This window comes from Chelonia mydas, chromosome 6 (genome assembly GCF_015237465.2).
Source record: "Chelonia mydas isolate rCheMyd1 chromosome 6, rCheMyd1.pri.v2, whole genome shotgun sequence".
Lineage (NCBI taxonomy): Eukaryota > Metazoa > Chordata > Testudines > Cheloniidae > Chelonia > Chelonia mydas.
In genome coordinates this window covers 32620555-32647231 of record NC_051246.2, presented here as the reverse complement: position 1 = coordinate 32647231, position 26677 = coordinate 32620555, and the positions used below count along the sequence as shown (strand labels likewise).

Below are 26677 nucleotides of genomic sequence, written 5' to 3'. Positions count from 1 at the left end.
TCTCTCAGTAGCCCTTAATCTTTCTGTAGAACAAAAGAGAAGAAAGCTATGCCATATTGTAATTTTCACTTGTAAAGTGACCTGAAAAAACAGAGGAGACAATCTTAACATTTCTGCTGAATGGAGCCCTTAGTTTTCTATGTTGGAAAATTTCAGAATACTGCTTAACTGGTATTCTGAACAGATTTAAACAAGTCTTCAAAACAAACTGTTTTCAGTTTTAAATTTTCATATAATATTTCAAAAAATTGGGATTTTTTTGCTAACTGGTTATAAATATTATCAAATAAAAACATGGTAATTTTCTTAACTACTCTTATGATCTTACAGATTTGTTTTAAACTCATTCTGTTCTAGTTATACATCAATTTTCCTCAGTTGAGTTTCTGGGTCTGTATCAATTTTGTTTAAATGGTTTTGTGCTTTTTACATATTTACATTGTTTTTATATTAAATGCCTCACAAATAGAGTACCTATTGTATCAGTAAGAGTTTGTCTAAAATGTTCCAGTAATGATTAGCTATTGTAGTGTACTGTAAGCTTTCAAAATCCACTTTATGCCCTGTAGTATATTAGTTATACAGATGTAGGTGAGTAGGGAAAGAAGAGATTGATATGTCAGTGTCATTTAAACTTTTTTGTAGGTCTGGCAAGCTAATGAAAGCCCCAAACTTTTTTTGCTAGGTCTGTTTTTTATGCCACAGGAGAGCTGATTGTTCAGTTGGAAAGAGGGAGAGAGGTGACATCAAAACAGGAAGCAACAAAGAATTATTGTTTGGTTTGAAGGAAGGTGGGATTAGTAAGTCTAGGTCACCAGAGGACAAGAGGAATGCCAACACTAACAAATAATTGTATTGATGCAGGAAGTCAATTATCTTGTTCCAGGATCAAAACAGAACTTGTTTGTTAACACAGTAAAGTTAAATGAAACAAACTTTGTTTTTTAAAGTTTTTTAATGTAGTAACAGACCACATGCGGTAAATTCTCAAGCAGCAGACCTCAGCTATTCACAAAACTACCAGAACATACAATCTTCTGCATTTATTTCGTAATATACAGGCAAAAAATATTTGAAACAAAGAGCTAACTTGTCGTCGGTCTAGACTTAGCACATTGGTATTGGTAATGGCATACCGGGCAAGGAAGATACCAGATGGCAGTAGTGGTGGCAGCCGTAATAACAATATTCATAATATATTTTACAGTTACATAGCCCCTTTGATCCAAAAAGGATCTCAATACATTATAGTAGCATTAATTAATTTTGCCTCACAGCACCAATACCGCCACTGATGAAATGAGAATTCTCTCTATTTCAAGATGAGGAACATGAGGCACAGAGTACTCTGCCTCTCTGGCAGCCAGGCCGGAAGACTATTGACAGTTTTACAAGTTAAACTGACAAGAGCCTTCCCTGAGGGCAGCTAGGAAGCTGAAAAAAATCTGTTTCCTTCTTCCTCCCCTCCGCCTTTTAAAGCCCTTTCTCTGAAAAATTTCACATTTGTGACATTTGTCCCTCTACAGGGCAACACTTTCCCCAAAAGCATGAACATGTTCATGGAGGGATTCCCCTTTTTCAGCCAGCTCCAATTCCCAGCTCTAGCTCTCAGAACTGTGCTTTAAACACAAGACCATTCTTGTTCCAAGGATTTAAAGAGGCCAAGTGGTATTGTCTGAAACATTCAAATACAATGCAGTTTGCTCAGCTATAACAAAGGTAACTTGTTAGACACATGGCAATTAAGGGTATGTCTACACAGCAACTAGATGTCCACGCCAACCAACTTGGGCTTGCAGGGCTTGGGCTGCAGGGCTATTTCATTGTTGTATAGACTTCTGGGCTTGAGCTGTAGCCTGAGCTCTGGGACCCTCCCACCTTGCAGGGTCCCAGAGGAAGGCTCCAGACCAAGCCCGGAAGTCTACACAGAAATGAAACAGCCCCACAGCCCATGCCCAAGTCAGGGGGCACAGGCCAGCCACAGGCATCTAGTTGCTTGGTAAACATACCCCAGTTACAACAAAAATGATTAACAGTGCAAACAGGTTAATGACAATCTCTGAATTTCTCCCACTCTAATCTTAATATGTGTGCATTAAAATTTACATAAAAATTTTGGCAAATTAGCCACCCTAAACATTGCTGCCAGAGATATTCAGTCAAATACTAAGTACAACAGGGAACAATAGCATTTTGAGCATTATCACTCATACAAAACAGCAAATAATCAGAGGAAAACAGTTTGCGATCAGAGCAGTCTGCCACAGGGTGTTCGTTCAAGACAAGAGGTTAGGCACCATCAGCTCTTCCTAAATTACACCAGTTATTCCATCCTGAACGATTACCTGTCCAACAGTTTCTCAGTTGATTTGAAGTCCTAAAAGAGAGACACTATTTCTGAACATGTAATTTAAATTAAGCTTAGAAGAAATAACAGCACAACTTTGATTCCCTCTGGGCGGGCGGCACGCAGTCCCCAGCCCCAACCACTGCACAGGAGATCTGGGAAGAGTGGGCAAGAGCAGGAAGCGGCTTGGGGGCGGAGCCACGCCTGGCTGTTTGGGAAGGCACTGCCTTCCCTAGCCTATGATACCTGCCTCCCATAATGGTTGGCCAGTTGTACATGCGCTCTCTCTCTCTCTCTCTCTCACACACACACACACACACAAAATCTAACATTTAAAAATCAAAACTAACTGACCCATTCTCCCATGGTAACAATACCTTTAGATTAGGCATTATGTGTCACAATACAGGGTAATTGTACCTGTAGTCCCACTCTATCATCCAGCAAGGGCTCCCCCTCTATGGGCCAGCACCCCAGCCATCGACTGTCCTGGGTGGAGACATGCATCTTTCTCCTTTCTGATGGGGTTGCTTTCAGGCTGCAGTTCCCTAACTATCCTGTGAAATCCCAAGAAAAAGTCCAAGCTGGTTTCTTTTGCCTTCTCTTCCCTTATAAACTCTTAGCTCAGTTTAGAGCACAAACCGTTGATGTGGGAGATGCAGGTTCAATTCCCCCCATCTGCCTAATGTGCAGAAATTATTTGAACTTAGGTCTCCCAATTCTCAGATGAGTGCTTTTAACACTAGGTTAACCACAGCGGAACAATGCCAACAAGAGAGACTGATTTCAGAGTAACAGCCGTGTTAGTCTGTATTCGTAAAAAGAAAAGGAGTACTTGTGGCACCTTAGAGACTAACCAGTTTATTTGAGCATGAGCTTTCGTGAGCTACAGCTCACTTCATCGGATGCATAGCATATCGTGGAAACTGCAGAAGACATTATATACACACAGAGACCATGAAACAAAACTTCCTCCCACCCCACTCTCCTGCTGGTAACAGCTTATCTAAAGCGGTCATCAAGTAGAGCCATTTCCAGCACAAATCCGGGGGGGGGGGGGGTGAGAAAATCTGGATTTGTGCTGGAAATGGCTCTACTTGATGACCACTTTAGATAAGCTGTTACCAGCAGGAGAGTGGGGTGGGAGGAAGTTTTGTTTCATGGTCTCTGTGTGTATATAATGTCTTCTGCAGTTTCCACGATATGCTATGCATCCGATGAAGTGAGCTGTAGCTCACGAAAGCTCATGCTCAAATAAACTGGTTAGTCTCTAAGGTGCCACAAGTACTCCTTTTCTTTTTGAGAGAGACTGAGACGCCCCTACTCATAGCCCACATATATCCCATGGCTCAGTAGTTAGGCTACTTTCCTGAGAAGTGGGAGACTCTTTTAAACATCAGACAAAATGTGAAATTGAACTGGGGTCTCCCCACATCCACGGTTAGCGTTTTAACCACTGAGCTAAAAGTTTAAAGCAGGCACCCCTACCATCACGTCCTTCTTGTGAGTTTAGATGTGCTTTTGAGAATGCCTGCCTGATCAGGTCCTGCAATGCCTCATTTAAGGATCCTGCTGGGGTTTAGGTGGGAGATACACGTCCTGGTGACTAGGATGATGCAGCAGTGAGAAACTTACATGTTATGAGGACATTAAACAGCAGAAATTTAGGTGCCTACAAAGTTAGGCAGAAGCTGAGTGGGGGGTCACAGGATCCCAGTGGTACCAAAACGTTGGACTTCGGCACTTAAGTCCTTTTGAAGATTTAGCTCAAAGTACATTTGCCTGACCAAAAAAAACCACTGCACACCTGACAAACTTTCTTTTAATACTGACATTTGATAGACATGCTTGATTTGATAAATCTGAGTAGAGTCAGTAGTTTCACTCAATTTACCAGAAACTACACTTCCTGCATTGTATAAAGAGGCTCACTGTGCAATACGGCAACACCTTACTAAATTGAGACATTTGATGTTTATATTACCACATAATCTCTCTCTGAACAAAATGAAAAGCTCAGTGTTGGAATGATTAACATTTTATTTCCAATGTTTACATGGCAATGATTCATAAACCTGTTAAGACATCCTAGGTAGTTATTTAAAAATAGCAGAATGTGGTATCAATCCAGTACAACATGAGAGAAAGGGTATATTTAATCTGTACCTGTGTCAGTTTAGTAATTCCTTTAAAATAATTAATACCTATTTTTCTATGTCCCTGTTGGAAACTTTTCTGAAAAATAGCCAGCTGATTAATATTAAACAAATGTATAACTCTCCAGCTCAATAATGGCTTGTGAGCCACCTGTGTGTTGATCCAAACTATCTGCAACTATATAAGGGCTAATGAGAACAACCGAAAAGAAAGGATAAATCCTATCAGTTTCTACCTGGCATTTCAAGGATGAATTTATATGTTCATCACAACCAAATCAATCCAGAACATAACCCAATTCAACACACAACATTCAAATGCAAGTCTCTTAATTGTCAATTAACGAAGAGGACATCCTTAGCCAGTTACTATTTTAAATAAAAAGGAAATATATGCAGAGACAATCCCATTTTACTGTCTGGAACACTCAAGCATATTAACACTGACAGAGTTAAAAACAGTTACTTTTACAAATAAGTAAAGAAAGCCATAATCCATATTCAGCATCATCAGTTCAAACAAACGTATATTGGAGTTTAATGATATCTATTATTCAACAACAGCTGCGCTGCCGTAACAGTGCCACGTTATTCAACGTACTTTTTCAGTTCTCTTTCTCTCCCATCATAAAAGCACACACACAGGCACCTACTCAAGGGAAGGTTAGCTAATCCAAATGATTACACCTCACTTGGCACACATTTTTGGAAAACTGACATTTGCTGCAGTTGGCATTCTGGACCTGTGTGAATCAATATAAAGCCTGTGAACGCAGGCAGTTTGGTACAATACCTCCTGACTCACTATGCCATTCCCCATCATACCTAGACTACATTCCTATCTATATGGAGAGCACAACATTTAATTGGTTACAAAGAATTTCTTGGAACCCTCACTTATTTTTACAAAACAACAAAATCCGATACTGCAGCATTTTCACCAGCAGCCAGAATTTTTAATGTCCATGAGATGGCTAATTCAGTTTTCCTAAAAGAGATACAAATATTTAACCCACAGAAAAAAACCTGTATAAATAAAAGCCATAACCTTCTGTTACTGAAACAAAGCAGTTTCAAATTAATCTGTCTACCTTTTAATATAATTAAACCTTCTACTCTTTTGGGCAGAAAACTAAATAGCCTAAGTTTATGTTTCTATATCCCAGGAGTTTTCATGCCATTTTTTGCTGCCATAGTAACCAAATGTAACGGATGAAACAAGCACAAGGCTCTCTCTCCGGGGTAGTGTATTGGCTTGATCAACTGCGGTTATACAGAATACGAGCAAACAGGCATGATAAAACTCAGGCTTGATTAATTAAAACACAAAAAATGTGCTTGTATTTTGTATTGAAGTATGCTATACCTCAAATCATCATCATTTCATATGCAATTGTACTACTAGTGGAAGTGGAAACTTTTAAAAACATCTAACAAACACAAATATCAGTAGTTCACAACAGATCCAGTTTCAAATATGCAGCTGTTAAAACACCTGCTTCTTATTAGTATGCATGTAAAAATAACTTTTTGAAAATCAGTGCAATATAAAATGAAATATTTAAACAATTATGAATATTTGCTCTTAGCACTGCTTCACCATAAAAGCTGTTTTAAAACAAAAACTTTTTTTGGATCTAGACTGCTTTAAGTAATATACATTTTTAGTCCTGATTTTAAATTCATGGATTTAAAAGGAGTGTTTTAATGAACTTTAGTCATACTTACTATGCAAACACATAAAAAGGATCTCTGAGGTGAAGTAAAGTAAGAACTTTTAGGTTGCTTGTACTTTTGTCTTAGGTAGTACTTAAATATATTTAAGACAAAGTTTATATTTTAAAAAGGTCCAACTTCAATAGCACAATGCTCGGTTTCAGAGATGAACTCCATACAAAAAATGTAATTTCAGAGTTTTATTCCTGGGATTGTACTGGGAATACTGTGAAAAACAGAATATTTCTATAGCAAGTGCCACTTCTATGGAATCTTTTTTCTCAGATACACTCAGAGCAAAATAGGAGGCTTTTGAGATTGGTTCACACTAGAGCTGTACTGAAATTCTGATTCAAACAGGTATTTATCTGAAATTCCACCAAATGCTGATATTCCATTTCAGACAAACATTTTAATTGAAATCAAGAAGATGATGAATACTCCACCAGAAAATGAAATCTGAGTACAAAAGACAGTGGTAGTAAAAGGGGCAGGGAAGGTATAAATATGCCAAGCAGACCCCGTGGACTGCAGAAGGTAGAATCATAAGAAATCAGTGAGGGAGCTCCTGCACATTTTTTGGGTATTTATTGAGGGTCTGGCACACCATCCCTACAGTATCTATAGATATTAGCTGCATATATGTCCTGCCCACCAAAACCTCTAATTGTGTGCTCGCTCTGAGTTCTCGGACACATCAAAGGAAATCTGTAGCACTCTGATTCAGAATACTCCAGACTCCATATCAAACCGCACATCTGAAATGGAAGAAATGGTAGGCATAACAATGGGTCAAAAGGATGAACAGGTAATTTTAGTACGAGGCTAAGCAGGCACTCTGCACCTGTTTTATTTATATCTTTATTTCTGTGTAGTTTTGTTTTTGTTTTTTTAAACCCCTTAAGATAGTGTGAGCGCAACAGGAAATCAACTTTTCGGTGAACAAGCTGAATCCAGGCAAAACAAAAGCAATGCTACTCAAAAAGGGAAAATGCTTTGAAAAACTAGCTGAGACACTGTCTCAATCTTCCACTGAAGACATACAACTCCCCGTTTGTCATGTGGTACAAAGCCTTATGGATCTATTTGACTCCTCACTAAACTTGGATGACCAGGTTGGATTAGTTTCCAAAAACGCCTTCTTTCACCTTTCTGATTGCTAGGATACTTTGTTCCTTCCTCCCAGACAAGGACCTGGCCACAGTAATCTATGCATTTGTCATCTTGAAGATGCATGACTGTATTTGAAGCCGAATGTGATTTCTCTATGGTTAAGGTCACCGTGTGGTTATCAGACGCATGATCAAGTCCCTCTACCAGCTCCAAGTCAAGTTCTGATGCCAGTTTAAGGCTTTGGCCCTAATCTTCAAAGCAATTAATGGATCAAGCACCAGCTACATTAAAGACCGAATTTCAGTCTATGAACCACCTTGACAACTGTACTTCTCTGGGATAATGCAGATCAGAATGCACAAGACAAAGCACAAGAGACATAGGTAAAAAGCACTCTTGGTCAAGAGGATCTAGCTATGGTACAAGCTTCCAGAGGAGATTATATAAATCCAGAATCTGACTTGTGATGCTGTATGATTGAAGATGACCATTTATATCATTGTTGCTACCACTGTTGCACAATTGCACTAAATTTGATACAAAATCTATCATGTAGGGTGTCAATAGAAAAGTTACAATCTAATATGTTTATCCTGGTTAAATCCATATATCATCACTATATCTGAAGTTATTAATATTGGCTTTGTATTTGTATCTCAAAAATGTTTCTTCTTGGGGTGACATTCATAAGGTCCTTTACATCCAGTGTCGCCAGTCCATTGTGAATGAACTATTCAAGCTTGATGGGCCATTAGGAAGAATCAACTCTCCGTATAGCTGTTCCTGAGGACGCCTCAGACAGCGGGGAGCCAATAGCCACCCCAGTGATTCAGTAAAACATGTAAGGGCATGTGATGTGGATAAGTGACCTCGGACTCCATCTTTGTCAGTAACTTTCCATATACAGGGACTGTGGGCTCTCAGGCGAGGGAGAGGCAGGGTGTTCAGGGGAGCAGGCGGAGTGGAGGTGAGTGAGGGGGGGAGAGTGCAGGAAGTAATGGGGGGGTAGAGGAACTGCTCCCCGCCCCAGCTCACCTCCGTTCCACCACCGCCGCCTCCCCCGAGCACGCCGCTGCTCTGCTTCTCCCTCCCTCCCAGGCTTGCCTCGCGAAACAGGTGCAAGCCTGGGAGGGAGGGAGGGAGAGAGGGAGGGAGAAGCGGAGCGGCGGCGGCGCACTCAGGGGAACGGGCGGAGGCGAGCTGGTGCAGGAGGGGCACATTTCTAGGGGCGGCATAGCCGGCGCCGGAATGCCGCCCCTAGACACGTGCCGCCCCAAGTACCTGCTTGTTTAGCTGGTGCCTAGAGCCGGCCCTGTGGCAGAGGATATAAAAGACACGTGAGACATCTTCATTTTGCCTCTTTCCTGCTCCAGTTCTCTGGACTGCAGATTTGCAACTAAAAGGAGTATTTTGAACTATTAACTGAGGACCTTCCAATCTTTTTGAAGTTACCAGAGAAACTTCTGCAAGCCAGCAGACTATTCCATCACGGCTACAAACTTCATCTAAGGACTTTGTAAGCATTTGTATGTATATGATCTTTTAGCCATTTATAACTCTATTCTTTTCTTTCCTTAATAAACCTTTAGTTAGTTTTCTAAGGATTGGCTGACAGAGTTATATTTGGGTAAGTTCTGAGATATATATTGAGCTGGGGGTTTGTGTCTGATCCTTTGGAATTAGCAGAACCTCATATATGGTTAACTGGGTTTTTAGTAACCTCTCACTATATTAGACCAATCTGTCTGGATGGAAGTCAAGGGCTGGAATGCCTAAAGGGGACTGTGTTTGACTTCTTGTTAACCAGTGTTAGCAGCAACTAAAAATGCAACCTTCATGGAAAGGTGGGACATGCCAACCCGGGCCAACCCTGGACAGCAGGAACTTCCGGTGTGAATGTCCACATCACAATACACGACTTTCATGTGGAGAATCACGTATCACATTACCTCCTGAAGGGAGAGGATTATACATGCCAGTGTAAGCATCCTGAATTTCAACTTTCTGATGCAGATGTTGAGCTGCCAAAGATCCAGGATGGGTCTCCATCCCCCGCCCTTTTTGGAGATAAGGAGTTATGGGGAATAGAACTCTCTCCCCTGGTACTGAAGGGGAAATGCTCTCTATTACTCTCTGATGTAGTGGAAAGAGTTTGCCTCCTGTTGAAGAATCAATTGGTGAGAGGGGTCCCCAAATGGCAGGAGGTTTGTATGGAGGGAAGGAGAGGAATTCTATGGAGAACCAGTGATGGATAACCAGTGATAGAAAATCAACCTTCTGCTGGTGGCATCTGACTCAGATAATGAAAATAAATATGCATCAGTCTGCACTGCTTTGGATCGTTATCGAGCAGAACCCAAAATCGGCATGGACGCATGTCCTCTGGAAGAATGGTTGAAGCATGAAGGGACATACGAATCTTGAGCACATCTGGCACATAAATATCTTGCGACGCTGGCTAAAACAGTGCCATGCAAACCTCTGTTGTCGCTTTCAGGTGACATTGTAAACAAGAAGCGGGCAGCACTATCTCCTGCAAATGTAAACAAACTTGTTTGTCTGAGAGATTGGCTGAACAAGAAATAGGACTGTGTGGACTTGTAGGCTCTAAAATTTTACAAAGCTATATTTTTGAGTGCAGTTATTTTTTGTACATAATTCTACATTTGTAAGTTCAACTTTCATGATAAAGATATTGCACTACATTATTTATATTAGGTGAATTGAAAAATACTATTTTTTGTTTTTTACTGTGCAAATATTTGTAATAAAAATAATATAAATTGAACACTGTACACTTTGTATTCTGTGGGATAATTGAAATCAATATACTTGAAAATGTAGAAAACATCCAAAAATATTTAAATAAATGGTATTCCATTATTCTTTAAAAATGCGATTAATCTCAATTAATTTTTTTAATCGCTTGACAGCCCTAGTCTATTTATGCAATATGTAAATATGTTCTCATTGTCTTTCAAAGTACTTTGAAAGTAACTCCTATGTGGGTAAAACACATTCCTTTGTCTGATGAAGGCCTGTTTACCAACCACCGTGGCATACCTGGTTTAAACACACTTTAGTCATAATTCTATCATATATACATAGCTCTTAATACTCATTGAGTACATACATTACAAAAGTCTATTAATGATCAATGAGTTATTATTTTTCAAATGATACCTCAAAGCATATTTTATACACAGATTATTACAATAGTGTATAAGGTGTGAATAAAGGGTGCTTAGAATCACATTTCCACTCTTCCTATGATTTCTAATAAAGAACAGAGAAGTCACTCCCAACACTATTGTGCAAATTATGCCAATCTTGATTGCTCATTTTAAAAAGTCTTCCCATAAGCACCTTCATGTTCCCTCCATTGGTTCCTCATTATGCTATCTCAATATGCTCCTTTGAATCCCTCCTTAAAACTTCTCTGTCATGATGCTTACAAAAAAACCTTGTCAACGATTAGGCAGTTAGCTTGCTGTGAGACTCCCATTTTTGATCCTGACAAGTATTGTGCTTGTGCTTCCCCCCATCTGTTTTATCTAATTGTTGTATATTGTCTTATACTTAGATTTCAAGCTCTTCAGACAGACTGTCTGTCATATGTTTGTACAACACCTAGTACAATGGCACACTGCCTTCCATAATGCAAAAGTCTTAAGACTATCTTAAACAGGTTGCAACAATGTAAGATAACCATAAGTATCTGAAGGCAATCTAAGGTTTTAGATTGATTTAAGCTGGTTTAAGGCCTTAAATCAGAAACTGCAAAGAACATTCCAAAAACCACAATTTAGGGGAACAGCAAAGGGGCTAGGTATTTTGCTTGAAAATACGAAGACACAAGTTAAGCAGAAGGAATCTGGTAATGACTCTCCATTTTCAGAACTATCTATTAAGGTCATCTCAGAACTGACCCAGCTTTGAACCAGTTTGAACTGATTTAAGGACTTGCTGATATTAAGCATGAACTAACTTAAAAGTACCAAACTGATTTCCTTTAGACTCAGCCTGTTTTCTAAATCTCATCAGGGTTTCAATATGAAGTTTCAAACTTCAGCCCGTTTTTCTGTTGCTCTGTCTAAAAATTATGCAGTTACATTTTTTCAATGAAAAACATATTTTTCGGTCCTGCTAATCTTAAAAAAAAAAAAATACAAATTTTGCCCAAATTTTCCTTAAGAATTCATTTTCAGGCAGAGGTCAAGCATGAAAAAATATTAGCCCAATATTCCAAAAAGTCAGGAGCATCTGAAGACAAAAGATTAGAATGGAAACTGTTTAGTAACTTCACCTATTGTAGACATATAAAGCTCTCACTACACTATTATACCATATTCCTTTAAGGCTGGTACTGTATATTTGGCATTTGCTTTACCTTCTAAGGTAGATTCAGCACACTCAAGAAAGTTAATTCCAATTCTAGAGGCATAGTACTAGTTATAGCAGTAGTAAACTTGGGAGGATATCACTTAACTTTTTTCTGTCTCTAAAAAATGGAGGTTATTCACCTGTAACTGCAAGTTCTTTAAGATGGTGGTCCCTATCTGTATTCCACACATGGGCACGCATGCACATCATGCACTCGAATCCAGAGACTCTTAGTAAACAGTGTTTGTTGGCCTGTATATCCACAGTTGCACTCCTCGTACTACAGACCAGGGGCATAAGAAGCAGCATGGGCCAATGCCTCTACAGTTCCTTTTCGTGGCCTGTATATCCACAGTTGCGCTCCTCGTACTACAGACCAAGGGCATAAGAGGCAGCATGGGCCAATGCCTCTACAGTTCCTTTTCTTACCCAACTCAAAAAAGATTGGAAGGAGAGGGGAAGGAGGATGGGTAGTGGAATACAGCTGAGACCACACATCTCAAACAGCTTTTAGCTACAGATACATAACCTCCATTTCTTATTTGAGGCTGGTCGCCATGCGTATTCCACACGTGGGTAACTAACAAGCAGTACTAAGACCAGAGGGGGATGTGAGGATGCAGTCAGTAAAGCCTGAAGAACTGCAATCCCTATAGCTGCATCTGCAGCAGAGGCCTAATCTAGCGCATAAAGCTTTGTGAATGTGTGAATGGATCTCCAGGTAGCTGCTCTGCATATGTCCATATCTCCTGGAGACATGCTGTGGAGACAGCTTGTGCTCTTGTGGAGTGGACCCTTACTCCTTCCGGGGTAGGGACATACGCTAATTGGAAGCAAATAACAATGCAACCAGAAATCCATTTAGAGATGCTCAGAGAAGATATTGCCTGTCCTTGTGACCTTTCTGCTATAGTGACAAATAATCATGGTGATTTTCTGATTGGTTTGGTCCTTTGCAGGTAGAATGCCAGGGCCTGTCTGACATCCGGAGAATGAAATCTTTTCCTGTCTATGGAAGCATGGGGTTTTAGGAAGAAAACCAGTAAGTGGACAGGTTGATGGACTTGGAATTCCGAAATTATGCTCGGGAGGAATTTAGGATTAAGACAAAGGAAGACCTTCCCCTTATGAAAAATGATGTATGGTGCATCAGCCATACATGTTCCCATCTCACTCACCCTTCTAGCTGAAATAGCAGCAACTAAAAATGCAACCTTCATGGAAAGGTGGGACATACAGCACGTGGCCAAAGATTCAAATGGTGGTCTGGTAAATACTGACAGGATGAGATTGAGGTCCCATTGAGGTGTAGGGTTGACCACTGGAAGAAAGGTCCTGACTAGGCCCTTTAGGAATCTAACCATTGTTGGCTGGGTAAAAATAGAACCCCCATGTACTGGAGGAAGGAAGGCACTGACTGCTGAGCCAATGGAAACACCTGAGTTCTCCAATGACAGGAGATAATCTAAAATGACTGGGATATCTTCAGATTCTGAGGAAGACTCATTGTACCTTGCCCAGGCGGAGAGGCAGCTCCATTTTAGTTAGGTAGCATTTCCTAACGGAATCTTTCCTGCTCTGAGTGAAAATGGATCCAATGGCTTCTGAAGATGATCATTCTAGTTCTGATGCCCGTCCAAAAACCAGGCTGTGAGGTGACGTAGGTCTGGATTGGGGTATCAGATTTTGCCTCTCTCATGAGTTATAAGTTCTGGGACAGGGCAGACCTTGGTAAGAGGATCGGTTGACATTCTCAAAACACCTAGGAACCAGAACTGTCTGGATCAGCTGGGTGCTATGAGAACGACCCTGCCCATGTCATAACGGATCTTTCTCAAGACTGTGGTATCAGAGGGATGAAAGGAAAGGCACATCTGAATTGATCTGCCCATGATAACCTAAAAGCATCACCCTGGGAGTCGTGGCCCATAGCTGCTCTAGACCAATACAGGAGAAGTTTCCTGTTCATTCAGAATGCAAAGAGATCCTATTGCGGTGTGCCCCACTGAGTAACTTGCTCAGGACAGAGTCATATACCTTCCACTCATGCTCTGCAGAAAAGTGCTTGCTAAAGTTGTCCGCCAGAGATTCTGAACACCTGATAGGTATGTAACTAGAAGTGGGACATTGTTTCTGATGCACCATTTCCATAGCTGACTGTTTCAAGGCCCAGGGAAAGGGATCTTGCTCCACCCTGCTTGTTTAGATAAAAAGGACCATGATGATATTGTCCAACATTATTTGGCTATTGTGTGAATGTATGAGCAGGAGAAAGGCCCTAAAGGTCAGGCAGTTACAGCAGGTTGATATGCAGCCTGGCCTTCTATGGGGTCCAAGTTTCTTTTATAGTGTGGTTGTTCAGGTGAGTGCCCCATCCCAGAAGGGATGCATCTGTTACAATGGTGGCATTGGGGTAGGAGGGATAAAGAGGACTCTCACTTGTACTCATTCTGGGTTTGATCACCAGGTGAGAAAGGCTATGGAATTCTGGAGTCACTCTGGAGTTCAAGTGGTCCATGTCTGGAGTAGACCGGCCAGAGCCAGGCCTGTAGGCAGTGTAGAAGTAGTCCAGTGAATGGTGTCACAAAAGTACATGAGGTCCTGTGGCCTAGTAGGGAATGACATCCTATGACCACAGTTTTTGGATTTCAAATTACCTGCTCATTAATTGGATACTTTCTGCTGGGAGGAAAGCTCTTGCTAAAATGGAGTCCACTTTCATGCCAATAAAGCTTACCATCCTTGGGGTGGGGCGCGAGGGGGAGGCACTCAAAGAGGACTTTTCTTTGACTATGCGTACACCCAGCACCACTAGAAGATGGAGCAGGAACAAAGTCACCAACCTGATTTTGTGGTTGGAATGACCTGTTAGGAGCCAGTCATCCAAATATGAGAAGACTACGTAGACATGATGTCTCACTTGGGCTGCACAACTGAGAATACCTTTGTGAATACCAATTGCACTATTGCTAGTCTAAAGGGAAGGGCTCTGAACTGGTAGTGTTCTTGACCTACCAGAAACCAGAGAAATTTTCCATGGGATAAATGAATATCCACATGAAAACAGGCATCTTTTATGTCAAGAGTGCAAACCATATTTCCTCCTGTAGGGAGGGAATTATTGATGCTAGTGTAAACATCCTGAATTTTGACTTTCAAATAAAGACGTTGAGTTGTCAAAGGTCCAAAATGGGTCTCCACCTGCTGACTTTTTTGGGACTAAGGAGGATAGTGACTATAACCATTGCCCTTGATACTAAGGTGGTACTTGTTCTATTGCCCTTTGCTGAATGGAAAAAAATATGTCTCCTGGCAAAGAATCGCCTCCTGAGAGTGGTTCCTGGAGAGAGGCTGGGAAGGGAGATTGGGTTGTGGGGGGGGAGGAATTTGATGGAAAAACCATGGTGGATGGTTTTTAGAACCCACTTGTCTGTTGTGATTGAGTCCCAATTGTGAATGAAAAGTGAGAGATGGCCCCCAAAGATGGGGGGCCGTATGCTATAAGTCATTGGCATCAATAAATGCAGGTGGTTCTCAACCCAAGTGCCAAAAGTAACCCTTAGTGGATGGATGGGAATAGATGGAGGTCATAGCAGCAAAGGGGACTGAAAATCAAAGCCTTTGAACTCTGTCCCTTAAGTAGAGGCTCAGCTGGAGCGAAGAATGATCGTGAAGGGGGCAGTCTTGACATATACACCTACCTCTGGTGTTTTCTCTTCAGGGTTGGGGTGTAAATTCCCAGGCAGTAGAGGGCTGATCTAGGGAGTCTTTCAACAATTGTAGGGACTCGGTTTTCTCACCGAATCTCGCTGAATGGTAAATCCTCTATGGTGTTCCGTATCTCACTCAGGAACCCTGAAGAGTGAAGCCAAGCCTCACCTCATAACTATACCAGGGGCTAGCCCTCTAGATGCCCATGTCCATAGCATTCACGGAAGCTTGTAGGGAGATTTTTGCCACTAGTCTGCCTTCCTCAATGAAGGTTTGAAATTAGGCTCTGTTCTCTAGGGGAAGTTTGTCCTTAAAGTCTGTCAGTCTGGAGTAGTTATTAAAATCGTATTTCACTAACAAACCTTGACAGTAAGAAATACAGAACTGCAAGCTTGTAGAGGAAAATATCTTTCTTCCTGAAAGGTACCATCTCTCCAAGCCCTTGTCAGATGGGGTTGCTCCATGGTATTGTAATCTTGCTCCATCAGTGACTACCTGCACCACCAGCAATTTGGGCTCTGGATGAATGAAAAGAAACTCAGCTCCTTTGGCCAGGATAAAATAGCACCTTTCAGATCTTCAAGATGTGGAGGCACAGGAGACTGGGGTATGCCAGACCACCTTGGTTGGTTCCATGATGCCCTCATTTACTGGGAGAGCCATTTTGCTGGGACTCATTGGCTGCAGGATGTCAAGGAGCCGATGCTGGGTATCTTGGACTTCTTCCAGTGGATCTGGAGGTCACTGGTATTGCTCTTGGTATTGCCTATGGTCATCCAGTGGAGACAGCGATCACTTTTTCTAGCAAAGATGAGAGCCCCATCGGTGCCTATGGATCTAGATCGATTTTCTCTTCTTCATACTCTGATGGATCTGATAGATTCTGTGTGGAACAGGTGCAGTAAGACTCATGGACAGATCTGGGATGTCTGTCATATGGATCCTACAGGCCCCAGTATAGCCAGTACAAAGCATCGACTGGTTGAGAGGGACTCCACAGTATCAGGTACCAACAGTCCCTAGGATAATGGTATCTGGAAGGAGGGTGCCTGGATCTCCTTGACTCTGTCAGGATTCATCTCTCTGCAAGGGGATGATGGATTAGCTGGAGTGTCTCACTCATCCCAGTAGGAGACTTGCTCTCGTTATACCAGTGTGGCTGTCGGTGCCAGATGGTGAACATTTCTACCTAAGGGTTCCCATGTTGTCAAAGTAGTTTCCATGTAGCAATGTCTCTCAGGAGAACCAGGCCCAAAAGGAGAGGAGACTGAGGATAAGAGAGGAAGATATCCTCTTGTGAGACATAAGTGTCATGTCCTGGTGTTTGGGGCATTCTGGTGGTTGGGACAGATGACTCCAATATGTTGCAAAATGTTGAGGGTGGACCATTCTTAGAAGGACAGGCCAGTACTGAAAAAGAGTCAAGTCTACCACTCTTAAATGTAGCTGGTGGATGCCCGTCTTTATGTTTAGGAGAAAGGATCTGTTGATTTTGACTCGAATGTGCTTTACCATTCTGCCCAGGAGTCTTAAGCAGTCCTGAACCCTTAGGATACATGCACGACGGCTCACTCAACCTAGACGCAGTTGGAGAGGGGCCTCTTCTTTTAGGAACAGACCTAGATAGGGATCTCTCCTTATTCTTGGGTGAAGCCCTGGATGATGATTCGTTGGACTCAGAACTCTAGACTCTGCTCCAAAACTCATACTTGGAGGGGTGCTCTTTATCAGTTGATGATGATGTAGAAAGGGATCTTCCTTGGCCTGGATCAGAGTGAGGTCTCATAGCCTTCTCCATAAGGTGTTTCCTCAACTGAAGCTCATGAGTGTCACTGGGGAAATGAGAGGCACATACTGCACTGTGCCAAGATATGTATTTCATCCAGACAGTAGAGGCAGCATTAATGTTTGTCCCCCATGGAAAGGAGCGAGGGCAATATACACAATTCTTGAACCCCAGGGTTCTAGGCATGGTCCCAGTCCACAAAGAGGGACTCCCTGAAAGGGGATAAATTAAGCTAACTATACTATACTAAAACTTTAACTATGCTAAATATTAAAGTTATTTACATATACATTTACAGGCTGATAAGAAAGAAGCTAGAGAAATCTGCCGACATAGAAGATTCTGACTCATGCCATGTGGCAGTAAGAAGGAACTAGAGAGGCGTAAGCCTGCACTGCATCTTAGGCCCTTGGTCCGGAGCACCAGGAGGGCAATTGCGTGTGTGTGGGTCAACAGACACTGCTTACTAAGAATCTCCGGACTCGGACGCATGGCATGCATGCATACCCACCTGTGAAAAACACACAGGGACCACTGGAAGAAAAAGCAGGATGTTTTTAAGTGCATCCTCTGTATCTATGTAATATCACTTCTGCATAATGAGAAGTGTTTAAGTAATTGTGATAATACAGTACGTAAGAAAGTACTTTTAAAAGTCTCAGAATGTGTCAAAAACTACTTACTCTTCTTGTAAAATAAATTCAATGTTTTCTGGAGAAATCTGTCCTGTCACAGGATGTCTAAATGTCGTGATCTGCTGGTTATGGCTGAAAGGAGAAAAAAAATGTGATTTAAGTGCTAAGCTTAGTAGAAAATTAGTAGTAGTTAGTTTGTTTTTTTTGAAAACAGAATTATTTATTTCTACTGATAGGTTATTGTTGCTACCCAAAGATGAATCATATTTCTGTCATGTATTCTAGGACAAATGTTTTCAATTACGGTACTTTCTCAGAGGCTTGTGGAATCTGCAAGTGCCCCACTGCACTAAATGCTAACCAAGCTCATATTTTGAAGCACACAGATTGCAATGCTCAGCAAAAGAGAGCCACTGTTTGAGACAACTTACATTTTAATAGTACCAAATTATTTAACACTAACATAGAAAGGGCACAATCTGATTTACTAAATTCTGTGAAGCTCTCAGAATATAATTTGGCCATAGATTCAATAATTTAGAAACCTACTAGGGACTTTTTAATAAGTTCATTTAGTGAAACTCTTATGGAGGTGCAGCACAATTTGCCATAAGCTTTTTTTGTTATTTAATGGAAACTCGTATCTTAAAGTTTGTCTACTACAGAATATTAGGCAAAGAAAATAGTTTCTGAAGACAAATTGGCATAGAAAAAAATATCTAATAATCAAAGTCACCATCTCAGTTTGGATTCTGTCATGCAATGTACATGCTCTGATAAAGTTGTATACCTAGCAAACATTTTCTGAAGCCTTATGCAAAGTTCAAGTCTACAGCACAAAAATCTGTTAAGTGATCAAGAAAAATTGAAAATGATTTTTAAACGTTATTGTTTCAAAGGAACAGTAAGGGTCACCTGCAATGCCTTTACGTAGCCTCAGTGTTCCAAAGAAATTCATTTGTAAAATCTATTAATCTATTTTTTAGTAGTTATAAACCAATGATCAGTTACTTACACTTTGAATTTTTTACATTTTTATTTAATGGTATTTAACTGCACAACATTCAAAATGCCACGTAAATCCAACCAAACATAAAGCATTAATATAAAATAATTTTATACAGGAATAAAATTCAGCAATACAAAAATATGAAAATGTAAACCTATTAAATGATTAACATCTGTATGAGCCAAAAAATGCATACTAGATGTCTTTGTAACTTTTCTTTAAAAAAAAAAAAAAATTGTTTTTCTTCTCCCATGATACCTAGCCATCTGGTATTCTAAGGTTTGAGGCACCCAGCTGTCTGATATCCCAGGATGCCCCCCAAAATAGATAGAAATGGAATTTATGCAAGCTAGAAGATATCTATTTTAATTAAACAAAAAACCTTCCTAATTTCCATAAAGACAACAGCAAGCCTTTCATACAAAGTGACAGCTTGAAAATAAAACAACAAAACATTTATAATGTTGAAATATAAATACAAGAACAACAGGAAAAACCTGAACTTGTGGGTATTCAGGAGTGACAGTCTGTTCTCAATTCTTACCCTAACTGCTCCCAAGAGGTTTGGTTCCTATTTAAACAGAGGGAGAGTCAGGAGAAGAAGCTGTTCATATAGTAAAGTCTCCACCTTTTTTCTAGCATGCCATGCTATTGACATTTTCCAGGGGTACAATAAGGGGAGAAAGCCCACAGCTTCTTTAAGCTGTTGAGGAAAGCGTGGGTTGAAGGAGATATTTTCTTAGTCATCTTTTCTCTCTTGTTATGTCGTAATTTGTGATTTATGGGATATGCATTCAAAGTACTGAGTGGGTACCTACAGATGTATTTTTAAAATTTGAATAAATAAACAAACAGCAGCTGCCGCCAAATTCTACTCTCTTCACATGGTCCAAGCATTTTCAACACTCTCCTCAAATGCTCTAAGTATTCCTTATAGGTTGGGTCTCAAGAAGCCTTCATGTCTATTCAAACTTTGATACTTCTACTAAGGCTGCCAACAAAGATGCCAACTGTGATGGCAGATTTTGCAATGTCATCACTTTCTCACTAGGAAATGTACTGAACCCACCAACACATTTCAGAATCCCAAACAAAACAGCCTTCACATACTCACTTTTTCAGTCATTATAAATCCAGGGTAGATTTGACCTAGAAGTGAAAAACTATATACTGGAACTAATTCAGAGCCATTCAGAAAACTAAGTTAACCTTGAGACCAGATTTATTCTCTATCAGCACTAAGGTGGAGGACAGCCAAAATAATCCTAAGGTTGGAACCTACTTCATATACAAAGCTCTTTTTAAAACCTCTTGAGAGAGAGAGAGAGAGAAAGAAAGAGTGAGAGTGAGTGTGTATATATAACAACACTTCAAAATGTACATTGTTGTGGACATTTTAGTTGTAGAGAGTGTATACAAACATGAACTTCTGTTCCAGCCTGACTGATTCATTCTTGTAACGTATATTACCAACACTAGCTCAGTTTTGGGAAGTATGATTTTGCAACAGACTATCACAGAAGAGAAAGGAGGCATAACAGTCTTTTCTCCTCTTACAATAGACATTTTGAGTTTCAAAGTTTCTTCACAACCTATTTGAGCTATTTCAAGAACTGTATTATCTAAGTTTAAGACATTGTGTCTTATCTGCCAGTGTAAAATTAAAGTGACACTTTTTACAAAACTACTCTAAAAATATTTGGGGTCCGAAAACAAGAACAATCATCATACCATGGTTAATAGCACACAGCCAAGAAAAACAGTGGTTTCTGTAGGCTTGAAAGGTGTAAATGTAGTTGGTTTTGCCTCATCAGGTCCACAGAATACAAGGAATGCAAGTCAGAACAAGCTACACATGATAGCTAAATGCCATCAGGCTCTGCTGCTCCCTCCATCTTTCTCCATGCCAGTGATTTAATTCTTCTCCAAACCTGTCGCTAAATTCCCCTCTGCTATTTGGATTTTTCAAGCACATTGCAATTAAAAAAGCTTGTTCTGACTGGAATTCAAAGAAAACAGTAAAAATTCAATAGAAGTGAAAACCTCCTGCTACCACAATTAGCTGTTACATAAATTGTCCAAGAATAAAAGTAAAGTAATGCACAAACTTTCGGGGTCGTATCACATCTAAAAGCCAGCTGAGACAAAAACATTTAAGAAAAACAACAGCAACTCTCTGAGGCTGGTTTTGAACTTTAGTCTCAAATACTAAAGAACCTCAAAACCTTTGAAAATATACCACTCTTGTACACCATTCTGCAACAAGCTTATCATGCCATTTTTGAAAGCTCTTGAAAAGTTACGGATTTCCTGTGCTTTACAAATTAAAAGGGCATCATACATTTATTCTGTGCCATTGCAAGGATCCCACTTCTGAATGTACTGATACACTGGGGTCTAACTCTCTCCAACAAGCAACAAAACCAGGTGGGTAAGTAGATTAAGAAAGATTCCATTAGTGTGGCTGCCACACACAAGATATTGTCTTAACTAATCACTACAACCATGCGCATTCTCCTCAATATAAAACTGAAGGAATAGTGTTGGCACCTAGTACGAAAGTGCACATCAATATAATAATCTGATACCAGATATTGTGCACCTTTGAAATACTCCTTATGAAAAGACTTGGACTGGGTGAAATTAAAGTATTTTTTACCTACTGATTTTGTGTAACACAAAAACCTATGCAGTAAACTAGGTTCACCATAACAAAAAGCATAAATCAAGTAGGGGGCAACTCACTGCTGAAAACCTTTTTTTTTTTTCCCCCTGTGTGGCTCACAGCACACAAAACACAGCCCCCTTCTCTCTCTCACACACACACAGGAAGATAAGCCACAATGGCTTCTGCTAACCCTCATGACCATATGGTTTAAGCTCAACAAATCAAGTATCCAAATCCAATCCCAAATACAATTTAAGAGATCAATCATGACCAACCAATCCAGCACAAAATTCATAAAAATAATGAAAAGACTTGCCACAAAATGGTCAATTACACAATTTGCAAATAATTTAGTGCAAAATTACTTCAAAAATTGAAGAAAACTTTTATAAAACCTAAAATAAAAAGTTATGTGCTTATATAATACTGTTCTTTAAAAATTCATCGGTAGGGCTTGAAACGATCATCAGTTTATACGAAGCCTAAATAACGATAAATCTCACAATCTACTAATACAGTTCTGAGCGCAGGAATGAATACAAACCCTCCAGCATTCAACTCTCTCATTTAGTACCAAGCCAAAAGCAGAAAGCTGAAACAATTTAATATGACCACTATGAAAACTGAATAGAACAGCTTTGAAAAAGTTGAATTAGCACATTCTCCTTCAGTATAGTTCACACAACCTCAAATATTTTCTCCTTGATGATTTTTTTTATTTTGACCACACATTTCAGCATCATAAGGAGAAGGCATTTCCAATTTATACTTCACGGAACTGAATTCAACTTGCAATGTGATCCAGTCATTAAAGCACAGCACTGAGGGTTGAGTGATTTGGCAGCATTCATCTGCGTAATCTCAAGCATGTCACTTTACTTCAGTGCACCTCTATTTTCCCATCTGTAAAATGGAGATAATTAAGTTACCCCAGGCACCGATAAATCACAAGTAAATAGTTTTATTTGCACATAAATATATCTTACTAATATCTACTACCTAATTTTATTTTTTGAGAAAAAGCTAAAAATATCATTATAAATAAAGAAGTACAAAAAGTGGACAACTCTTTCACTATTTAATTGTTGCCTAAGTTTTTGTAAAAATTTCTCAATACTTTCATATTCAGAATTGTCACATTCTTTATATCAGTTGGAAAGCAGAAAAAAACCCAGCTCCTCTCATATGAGTTGAGCTTTTGAAGCGTTCCTGAGCTAATGAAACTTCTGCTTCTGAAGCCTTTTTCAAATCAAAATCTTCTCTCTACGAGCAGGATTTGTATCAACTTTGTTATCCAGAAAGCTCACAAGAACAGAGTGGGCAGGCGGAGTAGAAGGGTGACATACCTGGGATCAAAAACAAATTGAAAGCACAGGGTTAGATGGTTGCAGGTCATCTATCCAGGAAGCTAAGTTTCTCCCAATGTTGCAATCCTTGGTTTGGAGGCTTTATTTTTTTTTAAGTTTACTTCATCTTTGAAAAAATGTTGTATAGCTTGATTCAATTTTTGAGCCTACAGTCCTTTGCAGTATCCCTTTATATAAGCATGCGTGTATATGTATATACACACCCAACCCTCTTAATTTCCCATTAGATTGTGTTTTTATGTAAAACACCCTTCTTCATACCTTTTTTTTTTACTGTGCATCTCATGGTAAGGTTGCAGTACATGATCTATTAGTCATTAATGTCTTACTCCTTTTTGTTAAGAGCTCTTTTTAAAATTCCAATGCCAGACAGAAAGTGGCAATATTTATTGTTAATATTTATTTTCCATTAAATCTTTTCAGAAGGGCAAAGAATTGGCATCATTCTGACATAAGAAGACCCAGAACAAACTCTTTCATATCCCTTCAGAGTCTTCAAAACCAAAGAAAGAAACAAGAGACAGATTTTCTTCCATGCAACAATAAAGGCAACATTAGGGCTATCCTTTATGTGGCAATGCGGGCTAGATGGGATGGTGGGAAATCTTTTCCCACTCCCATCATACTCAGCTGTTCTATTGACCAAGTTCTCCCATGAGCAATGGTACAAATTGCCTAGTTTGTCTGTTTTGAGGCAGAACATCATGTAGCATAGGTGCTGACTTCGCGGATGCTCCATCCCTGGAGCACCCATGGAAAAAAAATTAGTGCGTGCTTAGCATCCACTGGCAGCCAAGCTCCCCCCTCCCACAAGTGCCTTCTGCCTGCTGGCGGCCCTGCCAATCAACTCCTATCCCTCCCTCTCAGTTCCTCCTTGTGCGCAGGAGGTGCTGGGAGAGAGGGGGAGGAGCAGAGATGGGGTGCACTCAGGGAAGGGGGCGAAAAGAGGCGGGGAAGAGGTGGGGCAGCACAGGGGCGCGAAGAGGCGGGGTGGGGCCTTGGGAGAAAAGGTGGAATGGGGGTGGGAATGGGAAGAGGCAGGGTAGGGGGTGGGAGCTCAGAGGAAAGGGTAGAGTGGGGGAGGAGCCTGGGGCTGAGCAAGGGTTGAGCACCCTGGTACAACTAGAAGACGGTGTGTCATGTAGCTAACAAAGTTCTGCAATGTAGACACTCCACATTATGCAGGAAAAGAAAGGCACCCACAAGTCACACAAAAACACATTTTTAAAAAAATATCCCATTTCCGTTTAAGAGTTTTATTCAAACTTAACAGGCCATTAAGTACATCAACAAAATGGCAATTAATTCTATCTAAAGCCGTTTGCATTCTATTTTTAAAAAAATCAGTGAGCTTCACATAAGGTAATGTGAACTAAACTCCATCCCTGTAACACACACCTTGCTTTATAAGTCCACTGTTGATACTGTTACTTTTTTTTTTTTAACCTCACTGGTTAGCCAAAATTCAAAATCTAGCAGGTTGTTTCCATTAGGAGGAGAAACTGAGGTCACATATTTCTTTGATGCAGCCTTGTTTATTTATTAAGAATGTACAAAGTCCTATTTACCTGAACGCAGGATGAATCAAGCAGGAGACAGTTTCTCCTCTCACAGTCAGCACTCTTCCCAAAAAGCTCTCTCTCTAGGCTTTTTCCCAGGGTCACACTCCCATTATTTGTTCTGCTGTCTCCTTGACTTTCTACTTTTTCTCTATTTCTCAGGTATTTCAGTCTCAGAGACCAGAGACAGAGACCAAGTTCCAAAATCCAGTCACTCCCCTGACCTTGCATTTTATTAGCCCCTTAGGAAACTCCTTGGGCTCCTTGATTCAACTACTACTCCAGCCTTGCACATGGGTTTGTTTTGGGCCAAGGCCCCTATTGTTTCAGCTATCTATTCCAGAAAGGAGCTCAGCTGCTTTTTACATTTATTCTGAAATGGAGCTGACTGTTACGAACACCAGAGTTACAAACTGACCAGTTAACCACACACCTCATTTGGAACCGGAAATACACAATCAGGCAGCAGCAGAGACGAAGGGAAAAAAAAAAAAAGCAAATACAGTACAGTACTATGTTAAACGTAAATTACTAAAAAAATAAAGGAAAAGATTAAAAAAGATTTGACAAGGTATGGAAACTGTTTCTGTGCTTGTTTCATTTAAGTTAAGATGATTAAAAGCAGCATTTTTCTTCTGCATAGTAAAGTTTCAAAGCTGTATTACGTCAATGTTCAGTTGTAAACTTTTGAAAGAACCACCATAATGTTTTTTTCAGAGTTACGAACAACCTCCAATCCGGAGGTGTTTGTAACTCTAAGGTTCTACTGTATTTAGAAAAACTGATTTAAAAGTCTCATATTAAAATATACAAAAGTATAAAATAGATTGTGTCATTTTTGACAGGTACATATCAAGCTTTTGTCTCTGAGAATGATACTAATACTAGGGTACATCTGTCTATGGGAGTGGTAAGTCTATGCAAAATGGTTACAAACAGTTGTTCATTAAAACCAAAACTTCACAGTTTTGAACTGCACAGACTATTCATTTTCATCTTCCAGACAGTACCAGAACCTACAATGAAGAAATACCCGAGATGTACCAAAATTGCTTTAATATACGAGTCATAGCTACTGGGATAACTGCACCTCTGATCCCTCCTGGTCTTTAAGAGTATGTCTACACATCAACGAGGCACCCATGGCTAGCCAGTGCCCGCTGAAAGTGGGAGAAAGTGTCTTACGGCAGCTAGGCACCTGTGGCTGGCCTGTGCCAGCTGACTTGGGCTTGTGGGACTCAGGATGCAGGGCTGCTTCACTGCTGTGTAGACTTTCAGGCTTGAAATGGAGCACAGACTCTAGGACCCTGAGAGATAGGAGTCTACATAGCAATGAAACAGCCCTACAGCTCGAGCCCCGCAAGCCCAAGTCAGCTGGTACAGGCCAGCCACGGGTGCCTAGCTACTGTGTAGACACACCCTAATGGTCAATCCCCTTTCAGGTTTCAGGATTTGTCATCACCTTTCAATGTGGAATCATACAGTTCTCCCACCTTCAGATAAGATCTTGGGTGGGCTATGTAGTGTCGAGGACTGGGCCTTTAAGGGCTGAGCTTAGCAGATCACCACCACAGGCTATAGTACCCAGGTGCTAACCATGATTATCTGAGCAGGCCTGACTTCAGTTCAAGTATCCACAATTCTCTTCCCTCTAGAAGCCACGACAGTGGTATCCAGTCTTCTTAAAGCAAAGTATTTTATTTAGAACCAAACAGATCTCAAAATAGTCTGTACACTTGCCTGTCTTTCCCTAGCGTTTACCATTCCCTGGAAGATGGGGAAAGCCGCCATTTGCATTCAGACACTCCTGCAGGACCTGTCTCTCTTTCATCTAGGGTGACCAGACAGAAAGTGTGACAAATCGGGATGGGGGTGGGGGGTAATAGGTGCCTATATAAGAAAAATCTCCAAATATCGGGACTGTCCCTATAAAAGTGGGACATCTGGTCACCCCACTTTCATCTCAGTTTGTGCCACCAGGAACTGCACTCTCATAACTCCCTCTTTCTCTCCATAGAGTCCTTTTAACCACCTAGTGACCCTTTCATCTCTCAACTCCCAGCACTGGCAAAATAAGGCTTGCTCCTTTAATTTAACAGCTTTTCATATTGTCTTTCAAGTGTGTGCCAGGATGCTCTTATCTGGGAGCCTTTGTCTTGCCTTTCTCCTTGTTTTTCCAACAGCTGCCTATTGTGTTAAGCTAATGCATTCATACAGAAAAGTAATA

General features: G+C 40.5%; 1 protein-coding gene across 12 annotated transcripts in view; it reads right to left on the bottom strand.

Moving 5' to 3' along the window:
- PLEKHA7 (pleckstrin homology domain containing A7) overlaps positions 1–26677 on the bottom strand; it is a 292737-nt gene that overhangs the window by 108734 nt on the left and 157326 nt on the right. For 9 of the 12 annotated variants that reach the window (XM_043548878.1, XM_043548879.1, XM_043548884.1 and 6 more), the window contains one exon: positions 17896–17979. The exons of the other annotated variants lie outside the window; for them this stretch is intronic. In XM_043548878.1, coding sequence (XP_043404813.1) covers positions 17896–17979 — 84 coding nt within the window. The remainder of the gene's footprint in view (positions 1–17895; positions 17980–26677) is intronic. 12 annotated transcript variants of the gene reach the window in all.